Consider the following 27,096-nt stretch of genomic DNA (forward strand, 5'->3'; position numbering starts at 1 on the left):
ATTTTTTGTCATAAAATACTTCGTACTTGTGACTTCATTTTTTAACATCCTGCTTCATTCATAGTCACGCTCTAATTGTAAAAAAGGTAGTGGGTTACTTGAAAGTTGTGCAGTGGTTTGTCCTATCCTCTTTTCTCATTAAAAAGTGACTTGGAGGAGTTGCTTTGAAAATTATTGATGGAAACTTTATTTGTTTCATTGTTACAGGGCTACTAGAGCTGGCACACAGAGAATACCAGGCTGGAGATTATGAAAATGCAGAAAGACATTGTATGCAATTGTGGAGGCAAGAAACCAACAATACCGGAGTCCTTCTTCTCCTGTCTTCTATACACTTCCAATGCCGGAGGCTTGATAAGTATGTACTACACGGTTTATGATATGGGTTTAAATAATCTAATCGCTACTCTAGTACCTTTGCAGTATTTTACATGGCTACTTCAAATTAATGTTCTAGACAATACCTTGAAAAACTTATAGATCCTTAGGTTTTGTTTTTCTCATTTTTGTACCAAGTTGGAATATTTCATTGAGCCAGGACCTTTCTGTTTTTAAGGTCAGCCCACTTCAGCACACTAGCAATAAAGCAAAATCCGTTACTCGCTGAAGCATACAGCAACCTGGGTAATGTGTTCAAAGAACGCGGTCAGCTGCAGGAGGCTTTAGAAAACTATCGTCACGCCGTCAGACTGAAACCAGACTTCATCGATGGCTACATCAACCTGGCAGCTGCTCTCGTTGCCGCTGGTGATATGGAACAGGCGGTACAGGCATACGTTACTGCCTTACAATATAATCCTGTAAGTATATCTTCTGAGAAAGTGACAGAGAATTGGTTTTCTCTTAACACTTTTCACTGTTATTGAAATGCTCGTGTTCTTTTCAACATATCTGTCCGATTTCTTTCAGGATCTCTACTGTGTGCGCAGTGATCTTGGTAATCTTTTGAAAGCATTAGCAAGACTTGACGAGGCCAAGGTAAGTTGACGTTCAAATCCTGTGTAAGTTTAGACACTAATCCTACACGTCATACACAATATGTGTCTGTACTTCTGTTGAAAAGTATCAAAGATTATTTAAAATTTCATTCCATATAAAATATCGAGACTATTAAATTGACGAATTTTGCTTTTTCGTGGCTAAGAACATCTTTCCTTGATTTTGGTACATTCAATGTGGTGCAAATCCATATGTGTGTCGTGTGTCCTGGCTAGTGTAGTTCCGAGGAATGTGTAGAGCGAATGTTTGTGTATGTAGCTCATGCAGAAGGCTGTCTTTTTTTGTCAAGCTGAAAAATTTTTGCGCGGCGCGCGATCTGCTATCAAAATAAAAATATGTACTATTTCCATTGTCTTGTTTCAGCATTAACGTTTTGATTGCAGACGAAATATTGTTGTGTACTCTTGCTTTTGGGAATTTTGGGTTTACCATGTTTGACAAAGTAAAATATTATTAACAAATTTTTATTCCTAACGATTATTTGAAAATTTAGCATACTTTTTATTACCAGTGGACGCAAATTGAACGGATAACATTATTGTGTCAGACATGGTTGATGGGTTTAGGTTTGTGAAGTTGTTGGAGGAGGCGCGGAAACAACATCAACAATGCGCGAAATTGATGCAATGCCATTATTTACGATCATTCAGAATGGTGTTACAACAATTAATTTAATATTCGTTTGCTGACCCTGTCAAAGTGTATCACGTCGCTACTGTATTACTTATTAATTATTCCGAATGGAAGGACCTATCATGACATTGTAGCGGATATTAATATAAAATTCTAGGTAATCGAATCAATGTGTAGCATCAACATAGGGTCAGCAGCTTGCGCGCGCGTACTTTGTAAGTGTGTCCTAGAATTTGGTTTCCATAATTTATTTATTTTTTTTTGTACAGCGCTTTTTCATCTATATACAGTAGTTGATTTCAGCTGCTTGTACTTGCGCGAGAATACTTGATCAGGTAACTCATCGGCTACTTTTGCATCACCGACTGAAACATGTTTTTTTTATTTTTCAACATTTATAAGAAGAAAATATATCTCTCGAGGTATTCTTACAAGATCATAAATAAACGTGAGAAGATGTGTGATGCAAGATACAGTTGTGTTGGTCAAGTAATCTGCTGCGGCGCGGCGCTTGCGATCTTCGATAACTGATCTGCGATCTGAATTGAAAGTATGATTCACTGGTGCGAATACGTTTCATGTTTCGTTTCAATTGCAACGGTCACAGGAACCGTACGTTCATTTTGAGAATACTTACTTGACCTTTTGAACATACTATTTCAACTCAGAGCGCTGCGGCAATAAGGGACGTTTTCTGCAACTTTAATCGCCATTCCAAAGAACTCACTAGCGTCTCATTCTTCCACTTTCATTCTCGATCAGCCACATTTCATTCGCTCACTAAAAATCCAGAGGTTCTGAATTAAGGACAGAACAGTTATCTGATGAATCAAAGAATATTTTCATTCCGTTTTGAGATCAAAATTCATTCAAAGTATAAACAACCACTGTGACTTTGCAAATTCCGAAGATAGTAAGTGCATTGGTAAAATCAATATAATTGGGACAAACTTGGCAAATGCATTATGCACAATATTGGTACATATTAGAGTTCAAAAAGTCTTTGTAGAACCTATTTCTGTTGAATTAATTTATCCACGTGGCTGATGAGTATCACGAAACTGTGTTGCTAATGCAACTAAGCGACTAAAAAGTTGAGGTAATGTAGTGGTGAAAAGAGATTAACGCAGCTGTCTTGTTGTTGTGGATGGAATGAACAGCTCTAGGAGGGGAGATTGGAGCTATGCAAATGGTCGGTATCCGTGCTGGTTTCTTCGTCAAAGGGTGAAAATCTGAATCTGGTTATTCAGTAACACACTCTCAGTCTATGTTTATTATGAGAGATTTCGACCCATACCTACCATCAACCTACCGAAGGGTACACTGAAGGTAAAGTAGTTCCCGCGGCCGGTCTCTATCCCATCCTCGAATATTCCATCGACAAAGCTTTGTACTCGAGTCGACTGGTTGCTAATATTTTTCTTCGCTCATTCGTTTATCTGAATTCTTCAGGATGGTTCATACAAACATTATGAATCCTTCCACTCAAATGATATGTGGCAAAGCCAACGTCCGTTCGTCGTTGCCTCAAATAAGGTACACAGTTGAAACCATCGATCAAGGATTGCAATGAATGAAGGAGTGTAGTAGGAAGCTCAGAAATCTATTAAAAACTCTTCACTTGGGTACCGGCAGTCTCGTTCCATTCACGCATAAACGTCCAGTCAGGAAGCCTTACCTCGTTAGAGACCGAGCCAACTGAAAATCCTGTTTTATTTATTTTTAGGCACGGATTATAATGTTTTTAATGCTGCCCACCTCTCAGCGCGCGCGACTCATACTCATGCTTGTACTCTGAAGCGTCATTGTGTTAGATGAATTATTTTGGCGGGAAAAGTGGATGAAATATTGCTAAGAATTGATCGAAACGTAGCCCAAGATTAATTTTAAACACACTTGTGATCTATGATTTTTTTTCATATGATTTATCAACTCGATAGTAGTTTTTGATTTACTTGATTTACGTATCACAAAATTTTCTTCATTTAAACGTGTGTTGTCGTAATTAGTGCTCTTGCAATTGGGCTACTATTTAAGTTTATTTTCCAACAAATGTGTCACGATTTTTGAGAGCGAATATTGGCTGTAATGACGAGTCGCCGATGATAGAAAAATTGAAATTCACTATTCACGTCGCCAATTTCTACCGCAATGATAAAATGCCAATTGATCAGTGTCAAGGTGCCAATTATTCCACCGGACGCATTTCGGAGAATTTTCAGCACCGCCCTATGACGCTTCAAGCGCGTTGTATACCTCTCACTAATTTCTGTAGCTTTTTTTATAGAAACATTTGTAGTTTTCAACAAAGCCTCTCGTTTCTCTGAACAAGCCGTCGGCATGTGTGATATTACTTGTCACCACTTATACCATTGCCTCTTCAGAGAATTGCAGACTTCTAATGAAACATATTTCTGTTTTAGGTTGGTCTAGACCTGTAGTCACAACTCGAATAATAAATAATACAGATATAATTGTCACAATCGCGAGACACGCTTGGAGTTAACGCTGCTAGCGACACTGGAAAAACTTTTATTTATTATCACGTGTCTTTTACCCATTTTATTTTATTAATTAACCAAACGAATCCTTGGTTGCTTATACCCTCGAAGGTTCCAAGCGTGTGAACCGCGTGTGGCGATGCTACTCCTCCTTTGTGTAGAGTTGTGTCAAAACATATACATAATGTGTTCATCATTGGGATATTGATTTTCTGAGGCTTCTTAAACTGTTTCGTACTAGCCAAAATTCTATACCAGTCAGTCTCGCAAATGTTCCTTTGTCAGATGGTGTTTCTCCTCCGATTTGTCTCACCTAATTTCTTTGAGGGGGTGAGGAGGTTCTCTTGAACTTCAGGATCCGGTCGAGCATATCTGAAACCATAAAGCCACGGTGAATCTCGAACATCTTCTGCATCGACAAGCCTCGGTAGAGTGTAAATAAATCCTCGCACGGTGGCTGCGTGCTTACAGTATTTTGCTCGGCCGTTTAATTTGACAAAATTCATGACTTTTGGCCAGTTCGATACGGAAGCTGCTGCGCGGCAGAGAGAGGTTGGGCAATTGCGCGGCGCATCCATGTCTGAATCGCGAATATCGTTCACTCACATCGTGCTCTTTGACTTTAGGCATGCTACCTGAAGGCCATAGAAACACGACCAGACTTTGCCGTTGCGTGGAGCAATCTTGGATGCGTTTTCAATGCTCAGGGAGAAATATGGCTCGCCATACACCATTTCGAGAAGGCCGTTGCTCTGGATCCCAATTTTTTGGACGCCTACATCAATCTGGGAAACGTATTGAAGGAGGCGAGGATATTTGACAGGTAAGAAGTTGTTCAGTTTTTCCAATACAACCGTAGAAAGAAACTTTTTCTTTCAACGAAATCAATTGCGTGGCGATTTGTGTGAAACTTGTGAAACTTGTTGTCTTTCATCCACATCTAGCAGTTTTGTATTCATGAATACAATCGCGCCTCTACAGACTGAATTTCAGAGACTTTTAAATCTCATGAAATATATCAATGCAAATTTTTCGAATAAACTACAAAATAGGGGAACTCGAAATCCGCTTAGGAAGGAATGAAGAGAATTTCTGTTTATGCGCCGTCGCGATTTTTATTCGCGACTGGCAAATTATCTCCGAATTGAATAAGAATCTAGAATAAGCAGGTAACAAATTGCATTGGTATGAATAAAATTCAACTGACGAAATTCTAAATGCTGTATCCGCAACAACATATCGCGTGACAGAATTTGCGGTCGTGTCAATTTCAAGTGGTGAAAGTAAGTCGCAAAAATGTTTTTGGAGTCTGAGGTAAAAGCAGGCAACAATTGTGTCGTGTCGGAGGATCATCGACGGACTTTCTCTCGTGGAGAAAAATGCGACGGATAAACGTATCACGCAACCCTAGAACAGAGGAAGAAGTGAAGAAAAGATAAATATCAGGTATACCTACAAGCTTCTTTTTGAGAGACAATTTTCAAGGAGCTGTCGACGGACTTTCCCGCTATCGTGCATGGAATTTGTAACGTTCTCCAGACACGTGATGTCTCTGTTACATTTAGTTCTGTTTTTTTTCACTTTTTTTACAACTGTACAACCGCAAAAAAACTTCGGAGGTCCTCGTAGACTCCGTGTTACATGTATCTACGACGCATGGTCGGAATAATGAAAAGTAAACGTAATCCGACGGGACTGCGGTATTTTATTTCAGGTCTGTTGTAATGCGAATCGTGTAAATTTGATGGGGCTGTCGTTGCATTGCGGATTCTAAAGTCGCGAGGATCGCATATGGAATACAAAACAGAGTCAAGATCGGTGTGAACCAGAAATCCTCAATAGTAAAATGGATCGATTGGGGCTAGATTTTTCGGATTATATTTTTTTTTTTTTCTATTTTTCCACAAACACTTCCGTTCAATTACTCCAAGGAGAATTGGCGAAATAATCTCTATAGAGAAAAAAACTGGAATAGCCGATGAATTATTCAGTCGGCGTATTCCGGAAGCCCATTTCATAAAATACACGCAGGTACACAGCTAGATATGCGCGGCATAAACTCGGGGCAATGAAATAACAATCGGGAAATCACGAATACTACGCGACACGAGAGCGACGTGCAGGAAAGGAAAATGGCAGGGAAGTAAAATAACTTCATAAACCGTGACGACGAATTTACCTTTCGTCAAACCTGGTCTCTTCATGAATATATTCCACATGCCCATATGTATAATTTTATACTCAGCACACAGTCTTCTTATCTCTGGAAGCTTGTATACTCTTTCGCGCAGCACAATTTTAATGCAGGGTTGTTGAAGTAATCTGAAAATTGAAAAATCTTCAGTTGATATCAATGCGTTTCTATTGGTTAGATATTTAAATTTCGAGGGACCTGGAATTCTTATCTGAATTTTATCGTCACCCTGTATGACGCTGTAGAAATATCTGTGAAGATATCAAAACCGCGAGATCAACATTCTAAGCTTCAACTCTTTCGGATTACGTTGGAAACACGAGGCGACGGTTCTCGCAGCAAATATCTTATACACTTATAACGGTTCAATATCATATCGCGTGCAGTCAATCGACCATCGTACCGGCGCCTGTGGTCTGTGGATTGAATAAAAGAATATAAATAAGAACAAAAAAAAAAAAAATGGAAGAAAAATATTAAGCCCTGAGTTAGTATATCTCCTCGTATATCTCTAATAATAATTTCACTCCTCCGAGAATTATTCCCCACCCCAAAAAAAAGAAAGGAATAATTTCTCGAACGATCGAATGTGCATACGTTTCCGATTTTATAGCGCAGTTAGGGGTGGTTTTCTCTCTCTCGCTCTTTTCATCTCCCTTTCTCTCCGTCCGGAGGGACGTACAGTTTGTCAATCGCTGTACTACGTAGCGTAAAGTACCCCGAGTCTCGTATATCTGTATAGGTACCTACATAATACGCTCAGTTCAGGTTTATTGGAAAAGCCGAAGCACTCGAGTTTATATGACCGAGATCAAACGAGATTGAAATTCTGTTACGGATATTTCGGGGTTCTGCGATGATATTGAACGGCGGGTATTTAATTGTGAGTTGCTTCCGTTTACTGTTTGGAATTTTTTGCGACATTAATCGAACGCTTCAGGTGCGTGGATGTTACGTAGATCGTCCAAAAATTCTGGTAGATTTTAAAATAGCTCGCAATCAGACCGGAGCGAATATATATCGCTTCGGAAGAGGAGAAAGTTTTGGGGAGGAGACGAAGAGGGTTGAGAAACGATGAAGGGATATTCCACGACCGCCTCCTCTTCTCGTCCCTTGTACTCAAAGCTAAAGCTGGTGGAGAGAAGCGTCGTCGTCGCGACGGTGGTCGCCGGTTCGCCGATGTACCGGGTGATTCACAAACGACGAATCGAAGACGCAACGACTCACTCGCGAAAATGCTTCGTTGACTCAGCGACGAAAAATGAACGAGAACGTGTGCAAATTTTGCGACAACGTTTATTTTCATTCTTTCTATTTTTCTGGAGACATGTCGTCGCGGCGAGTCGTACGAAAATTCCGACGAATGTGTATTTTCGCTCATATTTTTTCAACCCTCGTTTCGCAGAGAGTAACAAGTCGTTACTAACTTCGAACGGCTCTGTACTCCGTGCAGCTTACCATCTACGCTTATGACCCAGCAGAGTCGTAGCAAGGGCGATACTCTCGAATCAATAACGCCGATCTCCTTCTCAGTTCTCCGGGTCGCAGATGCTGCGGGGGAGGAGGAGATATTACGAAAATTTCACAGGCAAAACTTTGTTCCTCTTATACTTCCAACTTACGTACATAACTCATTCTATATACGTGCATAGACTCGTACATGGTATATATGTATATCTAGTTCGAACCTTTTATTACCGTCAACAACCCCCTTACGCGGTTTCTCTTTCTCTCTCTCTCTTCCTGTCTGTATTTTTCTAGTATTTTCGTGACATGGCAGTAAATTGCCAGGGCATTGTACAAGTTTGCGAAAATTTATTCGCGCATGGCGAATAAAAAAAAAAAAAACAATCGGTTCCAAGTTTCGATGGAAACGATCCGTCTAAGGGTGACGACGACGCGTCGCTCGTCTATATGACCTGTTAGAAGTTCATTTTTCCTCCCCCACGAGAATCTTCGAGTGCATACCTGTTACACCCATACCGATATACACCGAAGGGGCTATTAGCCAACGAACCAAGGGGCGAGGAGCACTTTTGGCGCGGTATAAGTTGGGGTCCAAGGGAGTAGCGGGTATCTAATATATTTACGAGGTGGAGAGCAACGCAACAGCAACGAAACGGTGGCAAAGACCAGAGAGGAGAGCCCTCGAGGCGGACGGGAGGAACATTAGCTGGCAAAATTCCATCCAACTTCCTCCGAACTGGAAACAGGCGTAAGCCTAGAAAGGGGTGTCTACCGTTTCCCTTGCGTCAAATTTTCCCCAAATAATTCGACGTTGAATTACGAAGGTTTCCGTGGACATCGATCGCTGTTCGGGACGCGGCGAATAATTGAATCGCAACAATCTCACGACGATATCGCCCAATAATCGACGAGTTTCGTACGGGTATTTTCCATGAAATACGAGCGTCTCTTTGTCAAGAGGAAAGCCACACCCACGAGATGTATACCCTTGAGGTCGGGTGCGTCGAACCTGCGAGATGATCCTGATGCGGAATAACTTGGGGATAATACGGGGAGTTTGTACGATATACTTATACGTCGGTATGTAATATACTGTACACGCGAAACAGACGACGGGGTAACCGGAGCTGTGGTTAAAGCTCGGATGGATGGATGTAGCCCGCGCTCCTTATATACGAAAATCCTTTGCAGCCTCATCCGTTTAGGGATGATTTATACGAACCGCGTGAAGGGAGAATATATTCGGCTGGTTTACCAGCTGAAAACCAATGAAGGGCGAGAAGTTAGTCGAGCCGAATATACCGAGATTGTAAGGAAGTTTACGGTATCCGGGGTCGTCTCTTCCTGCAGGTCCTTGAAAATTAGAAAAGTTAGGCCCTCGAAGCGGTTAAAATTATCCTCGTCAGGCTCCACCCCGGTCTTCGGATGCCTTATTATAAACCACGTTCCATTCTCCTTTCTCTAAACTGCAGCCAAAACTGTCGGTTAGGATAAAAAAAAACAAACATTCTATCGCACGGACGAAAGTTGCAGTTTAATTTTTCCCTCGACGAGACAATTTCTTCGGATTTATACGGTTCGCGGAGAAACGCGTGATAACAACTCCATTTATTATTGCATTATCTTCTCCCCTCGGCCGTCACTTCTTCGGAAAATATATCGTCGGTGTTTGTGTCAAGGCCGTGCCCGTGGGAAAATGAGGACGAGTCTCTAATAACCAACCTCTCGGAAATTACCCGTCTAATGGCGATGCGCTTGCTTATGCCTCTGCCGGTGCTTTTGCCTGTGCCTTTTGCTTCCAGCGTTGTTGAGTTGAGAGTTCTCCGCAGCGAGGAAAAGCTAAAAGAGTTTCGTTTCGCGATGTATAATTTTCCACTTAAACATGCATTGCGACTGTACTCTACGAACTATAAAGCTTTCATCGTACAATACGAGAGGCGCGATGAGGAAACTTTTTACAAAGTTTAGAAAAGTACCTCTTTGTTTCGTTCCACCTGTAGTTACAGCGAAATTCTCAAATGTTATTCGTTGAAAAAACGAAAAGATAAAACATCCAACGTCTTCAAACTAAAAGTACCGTTAATCCATCCTCGAGTCATCCTCGACCTAATCGTCTTCGTCTGCTGGAATAAAAATTATTTTCAATTTCTCACCGTAGTGGAACTACACCTAAGCGTAGCCAGCAGCGTAGCGCTTTGTTGTGAGACGTCACCTTCAGGGCTGAGCAGAGGTGACGCCTCACAACAAACCGCGCGCCCGTGGCTACCTGACTCCAGTTGTAAGCTCGGGTTTGCTGCTGAATTGAGAAATTCGAATATTTTGACCCATGCGACGAATCAAAGTGGGGCCACGACTGAAACCACTCGATATGTCTTGTAATTTTTCTGCTCCCAACAGCGAATAATCGATGATTACTCGATCGATTGCATGAGTAGATGATTTTGGCTTTCAGATTTGAATTCCTGAGCTGATTATACGTGAGATTACTCTTAAAGAATTAAAAAAAAATTCGATTTTTGAGCAACAAATAAATCATTCTTTTAATTGGGTTTAATATGCTTTTCTTACGTATTTTGATCTCAGGAATCCAAATCTGGAAGAAAAATCGATCTATCTCTAAAATTGACCGAGTTATCGCCAATTTTCAGCTTTTCGGGGTCAAAAATAAAAAATTTATTTTTTAGTCTATCCTAATGTAATTTGAGCTCAGAAATCCGAATCCGGAAGAAAAATTGATCTATCTGGGAAAATGACCGAGTTATCCCCATTTTTTCGCATTTTTTGGCATAAATTTGAGGATATCTCGAAGGGAAAAAATCGTAGCTCAATTTGGACAACGGATTCGTGTTTCTGAGGTCAAAATACATAAGAAAAGTGCCATACCATCAATTTTTAAAAATAAAAATTTTTGGTCAAAATTTGAAAAAATCGTAAGGGGTACCCCTTGGAAAAATCTCAAATTTTGACCAAAAATTTTTATTTTTTAAAATTGATCGTATGGCACTTTTCTTATGTATTTTGACCTCAGAAACACGAATCCGTTGTCCAAATTGAGCTACGATTTTTTCCCTTCGAGATATCCTGAAATTTATGCCAAAAAATGCGATAATTCGGCGATAACTCGGTCATTTTTGCAGATAGATCAATTTTTCTTCCAGATTCGGATTCCTGGGCTCAAATTACATTAATGTAAACTATAAAATCAATTTTTTATTTTTGACCCCGAAAAGCTGAAAATTGGCGATAACTCGGTCAATTTTAGAGATAGATCAATTTTTCTTTCAGATTCGGATTCCTGCGGCCAAAATACGTAAGAAAAGTGCCATACGATCAATTTTATACAATAAAAAATTTTGGCCAAAAATTGGAAATTTTCAAGGAGTACCCCTTTGAATTTTTTCGATGTTTGGGCCAAAGATTATTTTAAAAATCAATCGCAAGACACTTTTTCAACGTAATTTGACCCTAGGGACACGAATCCGTTGACCAAACTGAGCTACGAATTTTTCTCATCGAGATATCTCGATTTTTTCTGCTCCAAAATGTGAACAATCAGCGATAACTCTATCAATTTTATAGATAGATTGCTTCAAAAAATATTTTGGAAATAGTGGTCCGTTTGACGAGGAATGCCCCACATATAAACGATATACGGGTTTCTGGAGCGTAAAAAGTATTGCTGTATATGCGGATGAGAAATTTATTAATCTAGTGGAAATAATTTGGGGGAGCAGGGTGGTTATGTAATATCGATATTAAGTTTTTTTTTTTGCTGCCTGCGGTTTATATCAAACGGATATATAAGACGAGATGAAGAAGTATTATGTTAAGAAAAAGAAAAGAGCGATAAAAAAATGAAAATTCTCAGCTCCAAAGCCACGATGGTTGTATTATATGCTGTAGACGGAAATAAGGCTTTTGAAAGCGGATATTATTATATATATAACGCTGTACACGGAGATCTATCTGTAATGCATGAAGCCTTGAAAGGAGATGCGCATAAAAACCTTCACCCGTATTCAGGTTTTTTTCAAACCTTGTGGAACGCTCTGGAAGAGGGGCAATTTTTCGTTTATAAAAAATGTAAGGGTTCGGAGAAAAATAGGTGAAAGAAAAAATGATCGTGGAAAACCGCCGTAAAATATACGTAGCATCTACATGTACCTGCGAGATATCCGATTAGATTTGTACCTATATGATGTATACCTACGTGAACTACACGTGATATTTATCATAGTCTTTTTTGCTGCTTGGAATCATATGCATGTGTGCGGAATATTTCCGACACCGTCTCCCCGCACGATTAACCTTGATATTTTTCTTTCTGCAAATTTATGCCGATAAAAAAATAGCGTGTCTAAGTTTTTTTTTTTCTTTTTTTCCGCTCAAGTTTCCATCGGCGCAGAAAATAGAAATTGTCGAGGTAAAAAGTTACGTGCTCTAGTTATTTTATTTATGAATTACAAAATCGATCGAAGTTCTTGTTTTCTTTGTTTTTTTCATTCTCATTTTATTTGTTTACAGAAATAGAATGCGATGAAACCATTGCACAGTTTGATCAATTGTCGCTTCGATTATATACAGTGGGCGATAATTTTAAAGTCTGTGCGAAATTATAACCGGGCGTTCCATAACTGCAGCTTTTCTCTACGTGGCTTTTTTATTTCATGCCCGTTGGGAGCTCGCAGTTGCCCGACAGTTTATCAAAATTTAGCCAAAATGAGAAGTAAGAGAAAACAGAGTAAAGAAAACAGAAAATTCGTATCTTGACTCTACGGAAAATTCCCCGGACTTTTCTTTTATCTCTTTACTCGTCTTTTTATATTGCATTTAATCTTCGAACGACCCCTGCAATCCAGCTATGTTTATAGTATAAAAATATCCTTGAGGGAAATATACAGGCGGGCGAAAAAAGAAATGTTGCAAAATTAGTCCTGTACGTACATTCGAGCAGAAATATTCTATTCCGCTGCCAGTGTTGGTCGAGAGTAAAAAAAAAAGTCAGACTCTCCGTGAAAAGTAATTTCATGGCATAAATATGAAATAAAATTATTTCTCTACGCAGCTATAGGTGTGTGTAGTTGTTAGGCTGAATTATGAAAAAGTTTTCTCCCGTATAATTTCAGTTTCAAACGGTTGACCTTTCGTCTCCTATATTCCTGAACTTAAGCACATTTGAAGAAAAAAAAAAAACATTACAACACTCTTTTTTTGAATTTATGTGGAATATGGAATTTACAATTATGGTTTCGTTATTTTAATATAAACTGTAATGGATTAATTCTTTGTATAATTAGTTCTTTGGGATGATGAAAAAAAATTAATTAATTAAATCTCTTTAAGGTGAATCGATCGTTTTTCACTCTATGATTTAAACTGTAACTTATATCGTAATTTAAAGAGAAAAATTTTCGTCCGATTGTAAAACTTTTGCTGGATAATTTCTCGTATCATTCGATTGAAATTCTCAACTCGTCCGGGAAACATTCCGTGCCGATTATCCACCTGTATAAATATACAATCGGCGTTGTGGCTAGAATTACTTTATAGTTGTATCATTTCGGAAGAAAAAAATAATTATAATGCGATATCGCGATACGTACGTTGTACTTAGAAACGAAATTCACCTGCGGTACAATTGTGCCGAGAGGATATAAAATACCCGAAAAAAATACGTACATAAATTTTCAACGAACAATAGTTCAAAGTGACCTCGTATTTTGCACTTTACGTTCGTGTATAGCGTCATCCGATCTCTCCGGGGAAAAGACATTCTGCTGTTGCAGAATTTATAACTCGTGGAAGTAGCGAACAGGGTTCCGCGCAGATTTTCTCCCTTTTCGTTTTTGGTTTTCTTCTTTTTATTTATTTTTTTTTTTACTCTACGTTCCCTTCCGCTTCTCGCAGGCGTGGGGAAAATTTTGAACTTTACCTCGACGTCGCGCACAGCAGTCAAGGGAGAGAAACAGGTGCGGCGTCGCACGGCGAAGGTCGGAATTCGCGACACTTTACACCAGTTACATACGTTACAAGTTCATCCCCTGTAATTTAAATTCCTCGTCTATAAGCCTTTAATTTTCTCGATATATCCAAGCGTATGTAGGCGCAGGGCGAATAAATCCAGAGGTCAAAGGTACCTACCTCTCGTTTTTAATTAAGCGCAACGTTAAAAGTACCCCCGAGCCCCAAATCGTGACGATTTATGGCCGGTAGGCCGTGTGGATATGGTTCACCCCTTCCGGACTGCAACACCGAATTCCTTACTTTCTTTCTCTTCTATTTTTCCCACCCCCTTTTTTCTTCTGCTTTCTTTCTTTTTTGCCGTCCGAAGAATTTGGCCAAGTTTTATTATTTGTTTGTCAAGGTTGCCACGTGAAAAATCTTACAAGATTTTCTAACTCGATAGCTACAATTACATTTATACCCGATCAATGCAGACCGGAAAACAAACAAGATATGTGTAACAAAGTGCCGCGAAGAAGAAAAGCGAAGGGTTTCCTTTTCGATGGTCCCACTTTTATTCGATTTTTTTATGTTCCTTTTTTTGGTTTTTCCACGTCGATAAATCCAATATATACGCCACGCCATTTTTATGATTAAGAGAATCCGTCGGAAGGGGTGACCGTAAGGAGGCAAATAAAACGGAAAAAAATGATATGAAACTTGGAAGTTAGGTCAGGCCGTTTTATCGATCCGAAGTTATTACAAACGAGTGAAACTCGCGTTGAAATCGCGATACTCGTACAGCGATGACGTGTCCTAAAACGCAACCACTTTAATCGTCGTCACATTAAGGACTCGAATAATTCACGACCACGAGTTTCGCTGATTAATCAACGAAAAAAAACTAACTAGACGCTCGAGACGCTCGTGAAAAATAGATTGCTTGATTTCGCAGCATCTGCGAGGATCTCGCGGAGACGTCGACTCCTTAAAGAAAAAAAAAAAAAAGAAAAAAATCGCTCCGGTCCAGCGCTGGAAATTTCATCCCGATAACTTCGAGCCCTCGATTACGCGATCAATATTCATGCTTCGACTTCAAGTTTATTCTACTTTATACTTTATCTCTACGTGGTCCACCTCTGAAATTCTATTCGCGTCTATTATTTTGTCACCTATGTCCGCACGTATTTATAATAACGCTGACCAAACTCGGTTCTAGGACTTTGAGCCGATTAGCAAAATCGCCATCCGAGCCAGCTGGATGAGCCAAAATTAGTATATTAATCCGATCCACCAGCCGGACCCGAACTTCCTGTAGGATCGTGACGGGGGTCCAAATCAGTCGTTTCGCCTCCGTATTCCTTCATTTAAACTCGGGCGACACGAATCAATTGTAAAAAGGACATCTTTTCCTTGTCCCCTGGATTTGTCCTTATTCGAAACATCTTCTTTTTTTTCTTCCGCCTTCTTAACCGCGATACGTGCTCTGATATTTCGCCAATCGTAAAGCTCTGTAGTCCCTTTACCATTTTTTTTTTTTTTTTTTTTTCAAGTACCGCTGAGGGTAGAAAAAAAACGAAGAGGGTGCGCTTCGAGTTTTCAATAAAAGCTCACCCGCCTCGGTTTGGGATTTGAAAACGAAAACGAAAAAAACAAAAAAAAAAAAACAGGCCAGGAACGAAACGCGCGAGATTAATTTCGCCGGAAAATGGGATGGACGGAACTCCTTGTAGGCGGATGAGATTAATTCACGACGTTTCAAGATGAACCTTATTAGCTTCTTGCGAGATAAAAGGCGCATGAGCGTACTTGGGACCTCTGAATGGGACGCGCGTAATCTTTTGAATCAATATCGGGGCACGATATACGTGGAATACGCGTCGCCTGTATACACGCGATGCGATGCCCTTCGCAACAACCTGGATTTAGAGATAATGCAAACGCATCGCCTGCACATGCACTCCGCCCTTTTGCGGAGGAGAGAAAAATACGCGAACCGATCACCGATCGACCTACCTGCCGGGGAATTCGTTGCGATGAAGAATTCGTTGTTTTTCATTCTCTTAGTTTTACAAAATTATTAATTTATAGGGCGTTCGTGACGTGAAATACGGCACGGCGTCTCTAGGGCGTTTTATCTACGATGGATAATTATGCTCGCTAGTTGATTGAATTTTACAATCGATAACAATAACGACCCTAATTGGCGCGGTGCGAGCTTTTTGTGTCGGCTCAACTACGGCGTAACGTCCCAATAAATATCCATCTGACGTATAAAATGGATAAATGAATAGCCGGAGTAGGCAAACCCGTTTTGCCGGACGTCGAACAACCTGACGTGTGTTATTCGAATCGAATGAAACTCGACCAGCGCGTGAAACTCAATGAAAGTAGCTCGATACCCACCCTATAATACAAAAGCGGTGAACACGTGATGTATAATGTTTGAATTGGGTTTTTCGCACGCGAGGTTTAATCAACTTGAAACCGACTCTAGTTTACATATAAATAATCGGGGAATTGAATCGTCGCTGTTTGTTTTTTGTTGGATTTTTTTTTTTCATCGTAAATCCAACGCTCGGGAGAAGGAAAAGTTCGAAAAGAGGACGTCCGCGATCGGTGGGGAAAACTAAACCGCGTACCTACTCTGCACGGGAACAAAATTCGAGTGCATCCCCCGTTTACCGTCGCAGGGCGGACTTTTGCTCTCGCGTTAGGCGGGTTGAAAATAAACGTAAAAAAAAGGGGAAAAGAAAAATACGCTCAACATCCACCACCGACGGATTGCCTAGCAACCGTTCAACCCCCTCCACACTTCTTTCTCCGCGTCGACGGCGAGCGTCGCGACGCACCATCGTCGTCTCCACTGCCGCCCCGACGACCGTCTAACCAGTAGTTTAGTTCGTAGCCTCCGCAACACGCTGTCTATCTTACTATCTATTCTTCGATGAAACATTCGTTTTTCTTACACTATTTATATTTTATCATTTACGTCCGTCGCTCCGATATAAACTGCACTTTGAAACTATATTCCTATTCTATCGCTTCGAGTCGCCCATGATATATGCCGATTTCATAATTTACATCGACGATTAAACATCATTACGAATTCGTAACGTATTCGTGTGAAGTTCGTTAGGTTTCTCCTCTAATTTCTCATTCTTTGTAATTTTAATTCGCTTTTTTGCACTCCGACAATCGGTTGTTTGGGGATTTTTATTCCTTTCATCGATACGCGCGATCGGTATCGTGCCTTATGATTTTCACTTTCAACTTTTCATTCAGCGACTTGCAGGTGATCCATTTTTCTTATTTGTTTTTTATCAATTTCGCTGGACACTTATAGTCGAATTTGTATTACGTTCTCACATAAGTGTTGGAAAAAATAATATTTGCTGTACAAATGATTTTCGAAAAACTTTCTTTACAAATATCCTCGCCTCATAATCGAGAAAGTTCCTTCACATTTTGTGCGTACAGGTCGGACGTAATGGTGTAATTTTGTTGAACAATTGCTATTTTCCTGGTGGTGAACTTGGACGCGATAAAACAAGCGTCATTGATTTCTGGTTAATCGCTAATTTTTCGATTCGAAATTACACGCGTTGTGATTATATCGTAGGGAGACTGTAAAAACAATTTAAAAAAAAAAATCAAAAAAGAAAAACGGAGGATAACGAAGGAATAAATAATCAAACGATACCGTGTCCATTTTTTTTATTCTTTCATTCGGAAGGCCGATTGTGGATTAGAACAAAGTCCGATAATTATTGTAGAGAGAAAATACACTGAAGATTTGGAGGCATAATATGTAAATGGCAACTACGAAGACTGACTATAAAGAGAAAAGTGCAGAAACTAAAAAGAGGAAGTATTACGAAGGGCTCAAAAAAAAAAAATGAATAAATAATAACAAATTGGAGGTGACATAATTTTACAAGTATATATTTCGACGCTGCAGTAAAATGCGCATTGAGAAACCGAGATAATAATTATTTAAGGTTTTTCGTTTTTCTTTCTGTCCGTGATCTTACCCAAGAGACTGACCCCTAGACTTCAAAAGCTCAATGTACAATAAATATATTATGAAAAATTAAAGCACTGGAAACGAATCAGTAAAAAAGTAAAAGTAAAGAATGAAAAATATCGCAATCGATATATGATGATGATGATGATGAACTGATTCAAATAAATGTTTTATACGTAGAAAAAAAAAAAAAATAATAAGTAAATAAAGGAAATAGAAAAAAAATATTAAATTTTATGCAATTTGTATCGACATAAATATATGGATATAAATCAGTCCCACAGACAATATAACAGATTATAAATAAACTAAAAAAAAAAGGAGGTACATGGTAATAAATAAGCAAACCTTTTCTCATATATGCAATGGATGAGGAATGGAGTACCAGTGTGTTATAGTCTATACGGTGATTTCACCTTCAACTACGGTTGCACCGTCATTTCGTCTTCAATTGGAAAGCACGATCTCCCGTCCAACACCCCCCGGATGCATTGCCTGGATAAAAGCCTGGATTAAGAGGTTGCCAAATTCGATTATCCTGGAATATCTATGTCGCTAGAGTGCTACTCAATTCTAACGTAGAATTATTCATAGACTCAACGTCCCGTCTTCTTTCATTTTTATTCTTTCATTTTCATTCGTTCGCGACGATGATGAAACGAAAGGAAAAAAAAAAAACGCGAGATCGAATTGAATAAGGTATCCAGGTCGTTTGGCGATAAATTAATGGGCTGGTTAATACGAGGTTTTCGAATCGCAGAGGAAGCGCAAATTCTTTGTATAAAAAAACGATCAAGTTGAATAAGATTCGATGCAGTACGCGACGATTCGCGATTTCCTACCAACGCCATGATTCGCTGTAAATTCTATTTTTATGTCGTGCCGCTTATCTTATCGTTGAATTGCGTTAGTCGCCATAGGAATGTTTTTTCGCCATGCGGTTGATTTCGGAATACTTGAAAGCGTGTAATCATTGAAATTGTAAATGTGTTTATTTTTCAGAGCCGTTGCCGCCTACCTACGCGCATTGAATCTCAGTCCCAACAATGCGGTTGTACATGGAAATTTGGCCTGCGTTTACTATGAGCAGGGGTGAGTTGCTTCGGAAAATGTGCTTTGAATTCTTAACCGCCCCTCGGTGGATCTTCAATTCATAGTTTCCCTTTTGTTTTCAGACTCATCGACCTGGCGATCGATACTTATCGTCGAGCTATTGAGCTACAGCCAAACTTTCCAGATGCTTATTGCAATTTGGCTAACGCACTTAAAGAAAAGGGACAAGTTGTCGAGGCCGAAGAATGCTATAATACAGCGCTACGTCTCTGTCCCACACACGCGGACTCACTTAACAATCTGGTAAGTTTGAACGAGAGACGGGGGCGGGGGGGCTAAGATTCGGTGTCTCATTTACCTCGCGAGGTCTGATCCTGAACCGGTGGCTAGAATCTCGGAGAAAATAATTCGGGGGGAACGAGAGATGACAAAGCATTTATAAAATACGGTTATAAAAGTGATGCAATCCAAGCGCTCAGAGATCAACGGTCCACGCGGCAACTGACTCCGCGGTAGAATCACCTTCAACTATTCCAATTTTCTAATTCGTCAATTAACAAGTTGGTTTTACAGTTGGCTACTAACTTTGCTCCAGCTAACCTGGTGGTTCGCCACGTTATCTGTCGAGCCCCACGAGATTATGTCGCTTATCCTTATCGTTGGAATGAACTTTTTGTTGACAATAGCCGGCAATACGCGATCTCGAAAAATACAAATGACGCAAACGTCGGCGGGAAAAAATTTTTATTCGCATGAAAAATGAGGAATTAATTTTCCCCAAAACCGCTGTTTCAAGTGTTGAGCCGTGACCAGGCAACGTCGTGACTTGCGCCGTGAAAAATACGCGGTTTACCGCTTCTGATTTCGGCTAGTCTATTCATAGATCCATAGAATAAATGTCCGATTTGCACGCCGCTAATTATAAAAAATCGCAACTCGGCGTTGAAAAATTATCGTCCTGTACTCGCGAACGCATGAAAAAGACAGTAATATTTAAAATAGATTTCGGGGGAAAAAAACCGTGAAGAAAAAAATATCTTGTGAGCGATTCGTGGATAACAGACCTTGCATACGAAAATGTATCATAACGCAAAATGGGATGGCTACAATATCGTAACTCATATGGTACCGACTCTGTTGTCTTTTTTTTTGCTGATGAACTACAGGTTTCATTTAAGCTTCGGAATAATGTACCTGTTGACACCATAGATGCTTACGCGTAGCTCATCGATTTTTAATTCCAAATACCTCGAGCGTGAACAATTTCCATTACTTTTGTTCACAGGCCAACATAAAACGAGAACAGGGCTACATAGAAGAAGCTACTCGTTTGTATTTGAAAGCCCTGGAAGTTTTCCCAGAATTCGCCGCAGCCCACAGCAACTTAGCATCCGTTTTGCAGCAACAGGGAAAACTAAACGAAGCACTGATGCATTATAAAGAAGCAATCCGCATCCAGCCAACTTTCGCCGATGCTTACTCAAACATGGGAAACACGTTGAAGGAAATGCAAGACATTCAGGGCGCCCTGCAATGCTATACCAGAGCGATTCAGATCAATCCGGCGTTTGCCGATGCCCATTCGAACTTGGCCTCCATTCACAAAGACTCTGGAAACATTCCCGAGGCCATACAGTCGTACAGAACTGCTCTGAAATTAAAACCAGATTTTCCCGATGCTTACTGCAATCTGGCTCACTGCCTGCAGATTGTCTGCGATTGGACGGACTATGAGGCGAGAATGAAGAAGCTCGTCTCCATAGTCGCCGAACAACTGGACAAAAATAGATTGCCCAGCGTCCATCCGCATCATTCCATGCTCTATCCTCTGAGTCATGAATTTAGAAAGGCCATCGCCGCTAGACACGCTAACTTGTGCATCGAAAAGGTGAATTGACTTTTTTCATGCGGTCTTCTACTTTTTCATCCACCCTCACTCGGTGAAATCACACGATCCATCGCTCCTTGTTTCAGATCCACGTCTTACACAAACAGCCGTACAAATATCCAAGGGAGGTGGGACCTCGCTTGAAGATCGGTTACGTATCGTCGGACTTTGGAAATCATCCGACGAGTCATTTGATGCAATCCATTCCTGGACTCCACGATAAGACAAATGTGGAGGTTTTCTGTTACGCTCTCAGTGTCGACGATGGGACAGCTTTTCGTGCGAAGATAGCCAGGGAGGCGGAACACTTCATAGATCTCTCACAGATTCCTTGCAACGGAAAAGCCGCTGACCGGATCAACTCCGACGGTGTTCATATTCTCGTTAACATGAACGGATACACCAAAGGGGCCAGAAATGAAATATTCGCCCTCAGACCAGCACCCGTGCAGGTCATGTGGCTCGGGTATCCCGGAACCTCCGGTGCCAGCTTCATGGATTATCTGATCACCGACGAAGTTACTTCTCCGCTGGAACTCGCCAGCCAGTACAGCGAAAAACTTGCATACATGCCGCATACATATTTCATCGGAGATCACAGGTAGGCGATCACGATCACGATCACAAATGGCGTTGTAATTGTCGAATGTTTTTCCTAGTTGAAAATTCGCAGGGTTGAACGAACGCGAGTAGTGAAGTTTCGTTTACTTATTTCACAGACAAATGTTCCCGCATCTGAAGGAACGTCTTATTTTGACGGATAAACTTAACGCGAAAGGTAAAGTTGCGGACAATGTGGCTGTCATTAATGCGACCGATCTCTCCCCAATGATGGAGAGTACTCTTATCAAAGAGATCAGAGAAGTCATAGTCCCGGATTCTAAGAAACCGTTAGAAATATCGATGAAGGTAGCCGAACTGCCGACGACCACTCCGATAGAGACGATGATCGCCTCTGGCCAATGTCAGATGTCCGTCAACGGAGTCGTCGTCCAAAACGGTATGGCCACCACACAGGTGAACAATAAAACAGCCACGGGAGAAGAGGTTCCCCAGAACATCGTGATCACCACCAGACAACAGTACGGTCTACCCGAGGACGCGGTCGTATATTGCAATTTCAATCAATTATATAAAATTGACCCCCTCACGCTTCACATGTGGGCCTACGTAAGTGCGATCTGAGATGAAAAAATCAAATCTCCGTAGTCCCCGTTTCGGCAGAAAGACATGAATATCGTTTATCTTGCAGATCTTGAAGCACGTGCCAAACTCCGTTCTCTGGCTCCTGCGTTTCCCTGCCGTCGGAGAGCCGAATCTACAAGCTACAGCTCAACAACTTGGCCTTGCTCCCGGTAGAATTCTTTTCAGCAACGTCGCTGCGAAAGAGGAACACGTAAGACGTGGACAACTCGCCGACGTATGTCTCGATACTCCACTGTGCAACGGACACACGACCAGCATGGATGTTTTGTGGACCGGAACACCAGTCGTCACACTTCCTGGTGAAACTTTGGCATCGAGGGTAGCTGCCAGCCAACTCAACACCTTGGGAGCACCCGAGCTTGTCGCTAGGACGCGTCAGGAGTACCAGGATATCGCTGTTCGACTGGGAACGGACAGGGAATTGTGAGTAAAAATAATTCTCATCGTCGCAGCATAGTCGTCGAGTCGCCTTTGTCAAATCGATCGATCGATCGGTTGAGTCCTTGGAGTTTCGTTTAATATCGTGGATGCGTTTTTTCGATATTTTTCTAGCTTGAAAGCGGTTCGTGCCAAAGTATGGAAGGCTCGATCGGACAGTCCGTTATTCAACTGCAAAATGTATGCTCAAGGTATGGAAATGCTCTACGCGCGAATGTGGGAGCGTTACGCTCGTGGAGAAAAACCGGACCATGTAGCAGCCATCGAGAAATCCGAGAGTCAGAATCAGATGTCTGACTAATCTCAATCTGCCAGGTACTAGTTCTTTGCATTGATCTCTAGACTAATGATCCCTAAGTCCGTCTGCAGTCAGGGTTACTCCGAGCGTATCGAGTAGCCATCTTTGAAAGCTTTGCTTCTACTTAACGCTGTCCTGGTCGTATCGATAATCATTATTCGTTGGCCACAATTTTGTATGATAGTGTTGACGAGGTTAGATTAGCTTTTAGGACTTAATTTACCATAAATGATTACGAATTTGGTTGTGTAGATGCAACAACGAGCGGTAGCAACTATGCGTTATTGCGACTGCTCGAAACGTCTGTATGTATGAAACACACGCAAAGAAAAAAAAAAAAAGAAAAATTTCGCATAATATCCAATTGACGCAAGTACGAGCCTGGTACTTTTACTTTCCAGCTCCATCTTCACCCATATTGTATAATACTTAAACTGCAATTGATTCGACTAGGTTGTAAAAAAGATCACTGCTATTCGCATACGTGATTCTTCGAGGCTTTTTGTGATTTCAATTTCACCGATAGTCTGTCATTTTACTAGACTAGACCGTACACCGCTACCTAATAGCAAAATATCTGTGAATTTTTAATGTGATCCTATCGAAGCCTACGCCTCAGTTATCGAAGCTAATCAACTATGATTGTATGATATTGGTCGACTATCGATATACCAAACCTGTAAATAGTTGAAATATATTATTATTATTATTATTATTATTATTACTATCATTATTATTACGATGATTATCATTAATAGTAGTAATATTATTACGATTATTATTAGTAGTATTATCACTATTATTTCAATCTGATAGTTTATAGAGTGAATCGGAAGTTCGGAAGCGTGAGTGGAGGTATGAAGCATTGTAACACATGGTACATCATACATACTGATAAGTGAGTCGAAAAAAATATAAACGGTGTAAAATCTGATCGTTCATATTTCCACTGAATCCGCCTCTTGAGTATATCCCACGGTGAATTATAATTTCAACTAATCGCTTCATTAATAACGCTCCAAACTCACAGAATCCTTTCACATGATCGTGATGCAAGCGAGTTGCTCAACTATATTTTTAATACGCATATCAAAGAAGAAAAAAAAAAAACATCCGATGCTTACCTGGTTGGATTTATTTTTTCGAATTTTCAAATTATCATTTTGCGAACGCGTCAATTTTGTCGAACACCCGTGAATTCGAATTGCGAAATTAAATTGAAAATCAATAAGTAAGCTTCGAGCTAATTTTCTACGCGAGTTATTTCAATGTAAACTGGATCCTGACAACCTACCATGAAATTATATAGGGCATTTGACATGATACGAGCGAGCGGCGCATTAATTAGATTCAATTGTCTAGAGTTACATAGTGTTCTGGTAATTTGATGCGGTATATGGTTCTACAACGGGGCTGCATTCCCAATCGTACTTTACTCGCTTACTTAGTATTCAATGTCCCGCGAGCGCACAATCGAGATCGGGTCTTTTTTTGCCTCGTTTTTTTTTTTCCTCTGTTGCAATTCGAACGTCTTGTGAAAAGATGTCGGCAAAAATGGAAAAAAAAATATTTCAGTATCCGTTCTCTTTTAACGAACAGGAAATTTACGATTTCTACGATCTTCTTCACCCGTTCGAATAGAAGATAAAAATCCCTTCCTCACGATCTTGAGGACGACATTTTACGAGCGCTCAGAGAATATATTATAGCTATGGGCGAATTTCTAACCGGGGGGATCTAGTCTTTGAAGTTAGAATGACATTGAGAAGAAAAAAACGCAGCATCCTTCAATAATTTGGATTTCGATTCGCTGCGCACTTTCCCATTTATTAATAAAGCACATACGCCACCTTTGTCTCTCCCGCTCTATATGTCCTTTTATTCCTTTGCGGAATTTCTCCCTAGAGGAAACAAAGGAGAAAGCGGTTTTGGGTAAGGCTCTCTACAAAATACTTTATATTATATACGCTTATATTATGTATATAGATGTGCGAGAAACATATCTGCTTATCTTTCGCTGAAATTTACTAATTCCGCTGTACAAATCAACGTCTCCTAGAGAACAGAGCTATTATCAAAGCGAGTTGTGGTTACAGGGAACACAAAGAGATGTAATAAACACGGGGGCAACCCTTAGAGAAAACAGAGATTCGAAAGCTCCGCACAAAACTTTGGTAATGTGCGAAGTTGGAAATTTCCGTCTCTTTATAGCGGCGGGGGAACGATCTGCGGTAGCGAAACGACAATTATAAAAATCCCATTCAGTGCGCATTTCAAAATTTTGCGTTGACATTTTTTCTGGATAATTGATTGGAGGGTAAAACTCGAAAAAAAATATCTATATTCTTCGGTCTTCCAACGATAAATTGTAAACTCTACGAGTCAATTAGACGAAGGAAGAACCATTTAATTAATGAAGAAAGAAAAAAAAAAAAAACAAAATCATTACTCCACGAGTGAGTTGGTGACCTCTTTCTTCAGGCATTAGCTGCATGCATGATAAATGAAAACTTACACTACATATGTATGTAGAATTTTAATTCGTTCCGCTGTGAGCCGTTCGTAGGTTTTTCGAGCGAGTGGTACGAGAAGTTTGAGTACATAAAACGAATATATGTACCTATTTAAAACATGTATTCATATGGGTTTAATAAATCCTGCATCAGTAGCGACGGATCAGGTTTTCCCGTTAAGCCAAATCCGAACGCCCGGTCCCGGTTGTTTCTAAAAGCTCCAGGCGTTCTTTGAATACACGGTGTAGATTTTTTTCAGCCACGAAACGAAACGAAACGAATGAAACGAACACTACGTCGCATAATTATTTAACGGAAGCGCTAGACAAAGAGCCAGACAGGGGCATATCGTAGCCCGAAAGTGAGACGCTAAAGAAGATTCGTGGGGCCCGAATAGCGCCCGGTCTAAAGAACGCGCGGTGAGCTAACCGGCCAATCAACAACGCTCCAGGGACGCGCCGCATCCAGCGTGCCCAACTTCTTCGCCGACCTGGCCTTTCCACGTGTATGACCTGCGATACCGAATAATGAACAAATTACACCTGCGGGTGGCACTTGTGTGTCAACGTCGGTCGCGTATGACGCACGACACCAGGTAATTAAAAAATTATCGCGGTCTTTTTTCCAGAAATTAGACGAAAACAAAAAAAAAGAAAACCCCGAAATGCAATGAAAAACGGAGGCGCGATCACGTGGGGAAAAAGAAAATATTTTCCCTGACGCGACGTCCGTGACGACGTGTTCCGTTTTGCGTATAATTTGGATGATAATGCGTAGAGCTTGAAAGCTCGCCGTCTCGGGGTGACCTTCGAGGGCGAATAGGCGTGGGAAAGTCCCCCGCTTTTTCACAGCGAACACAGAGAACGGATAATTTTTTTTTAAGAAAAATTAGAGTGTATAAATATATATGCGTAAGATTCCACGATCTGTACAGCGATTCGTTGTCTTCTCGGTTTTTTTCTTTCTATTCTTCTTTTTTATTTACTTATTTTTCACGACATTTACGTCACTCCTGCGTATACGGGATATCGGAGGAGAGGAAAATTTCAGAGGATCGTTACGATGGAATTTTCTTCGGCTCCCTATATACCGTGTATCTCGTCGAAACCACTGGCGATTGATTTACCGCAAAATATTTTCCGCCCGTAATAATCAACGTTCCAAAAAGCTTCTTGCGAGTGCTTTAAAAAAATGTGTACTCTGTAACAAGTACCATAATAATTATCGTGTATATTCCGGGTGGGGGGAGGCTGGATCTTATGGCACACATATGTATTTATTAACGGGTACAGTGTGGTGCGACGTTGAGATTCCCAGCGAAAAGAAAAATAAAGGGGGTGAAAAAATTTGCAGAAAACTGTGTTAAAAATAATTCATCAGCCGCTTACTGAATAAATTAACTGTAAGTATAATATATTTCTATATTTATTCGTTTAACTATATCGAGCGTTGTGCGATACACATGTTCTGATCGATATACAGATCAAACTGGCTTCCAGCTTCGGATTCCTGGGATAAAAATACATGAGAACATGCACCATTTAAAACCCAATAATAAAATGTCAATTATTGGGCCGAAAATGGAGTATTTTCAAAATTCATTGCAGGACAATTTCCCGAAGTAATTTGATCCCAGGAACACGAATCCGTCGAGTAAATTGGGCGTATTTCGGAGCGATAATTTGACGAAAACTCGATCAATTTAAAAAAATATTTCGGAAAAATTGGTCCGTTCGACATGGGACGCGCTATACATGTTATGCGTCTAAGTAACATGCACAGCTGGTGTGTCGCAGGTGTAAAAAGGAGAAAAAAAGGCGCCCTCCCGATCGATATATCGACCTTTCAAGTTTTGCTTTTTTGAAAATGAGGTCAACGTTTAGCTTATTGTTTTATTCATCCGCCTTGTTTTCAACTCTCGTGTATAGACATAGCC

The 27,096-nt window shown here is 40.5% G+C and overlaps 1 protein-coding gene and 1 long non-coding RNA gene across 9 annotated transcripts in view; one reads left to right on the forward strand and one right to left on the reverse strand.

The window, feature by feature from the left end:
* Nucleotides 1–27,096, forward strand: part of LOC112694887 (UDP-N-acetylglucosamine--peptide N-acetylglucosaminyltransferase 110 kDa subunit) — a 57,622-nt gene that overhangs the window by 3,368 nt on the left and 27,158 nt on the right. For 6 of the 7 annotated variants that reach the window (XM_048652815.1, XM_048652813.1, XM_048652814.1 and 3 more), the window contains 11 exons: nucleotides 208–358; nucleotides 557–800; nucleotides 910–978; nucleotides 4,760–4,956; nucleotides 18,767–18,856; nucleotides 18,940–19,120; nucleotides 20,103–20,705; nucleotides 20,792–21,306; nucleotides 21,425–21,875; nucleotides 21,958–22,334; nucleotides 22,464–26,562. In XM_048652815.1, the coding sequence (XP_048508772.1) occupies nucleotides 208–358; nucleotides 557–800; nucleotides 910–978; nucleotides 4,760–4,956; nucleotides 18,767–18,856; nucleotides 18,940–19,120; nucleotides 20,103–20,705; nucleotides 20,792–21,306; nucleotides 21,425–21,875; nucleotides 21,958–22,334; nucleotides 22,464–22,650 (3,065 nt within the window). In that variant the 3' untranslated portion in view covers nucleotides 22,651–26,562. Of the gene's footprint in view, nucleotides 1–207; nucleotides 359–556; nucleotides 801–909; nucleotides 979–4,759; nucleotides 4,957–16,604; nucleotides 18,284–18,766; nucleotides 18,857–18,939; nucleotides 19,121–20,102; nucleotides 20,706–20,791; nucleotides 21,307–21,424; nucleotides 21,876–21,957; nucleotides 22,335–22,463; nucleotides 26,563–27,096 lie in introns of those variants that run through there. The other variant, XM_012399623.3, reaches the window with a different exon arrangement.
* LOC125500320 overlaps nucleotides 5,384–27,096 on the reverse strand; it is a 36,816-nt gene continuing 15,103 nt past the window's right edge. The window contains exons 1-5 of one of the 2 annotated variants that reach the window (XR_007277638.1): nucleotides 11,959–12,476; nucleotides 9,771–9,917; nucleotides 9,517–9,633; nucleotides 6,313–6,455; nucleotides 5,384–5,540 (exon numbers count right to left, since the gene is read on the reverse strand). This is a non-coding gene — a long non-coding RNA (uncharacterized LOC125500320). Of the gene's footprint in view, nucleotides 5,541–6,312; nucleotides 6,456–9,516; nucleotides 9,634–9,770; nucleotides 9,918–11,958; nucleotides 12,477–27,096 lie in introns of those variants that run through there. The other variant, XR_007277639.1, reaches the window with a different exon arrangement.

The sequence above is a fragment of the Athalia rosae genome, chromosome 3 (assembly GCF_917208135.1).
Source record: "Athalia rosae chromosome 3, iyAthRosa1.1, whole genome shotgun sequence".
In the NCBI taxonomy this organism is placed as follows: domain Eukaryota; kingdom Metazoa; phylum Arthropoda; class Insecta; order Hymenoptera; family Athaliidae; genus Athalia; species Athalia rosae.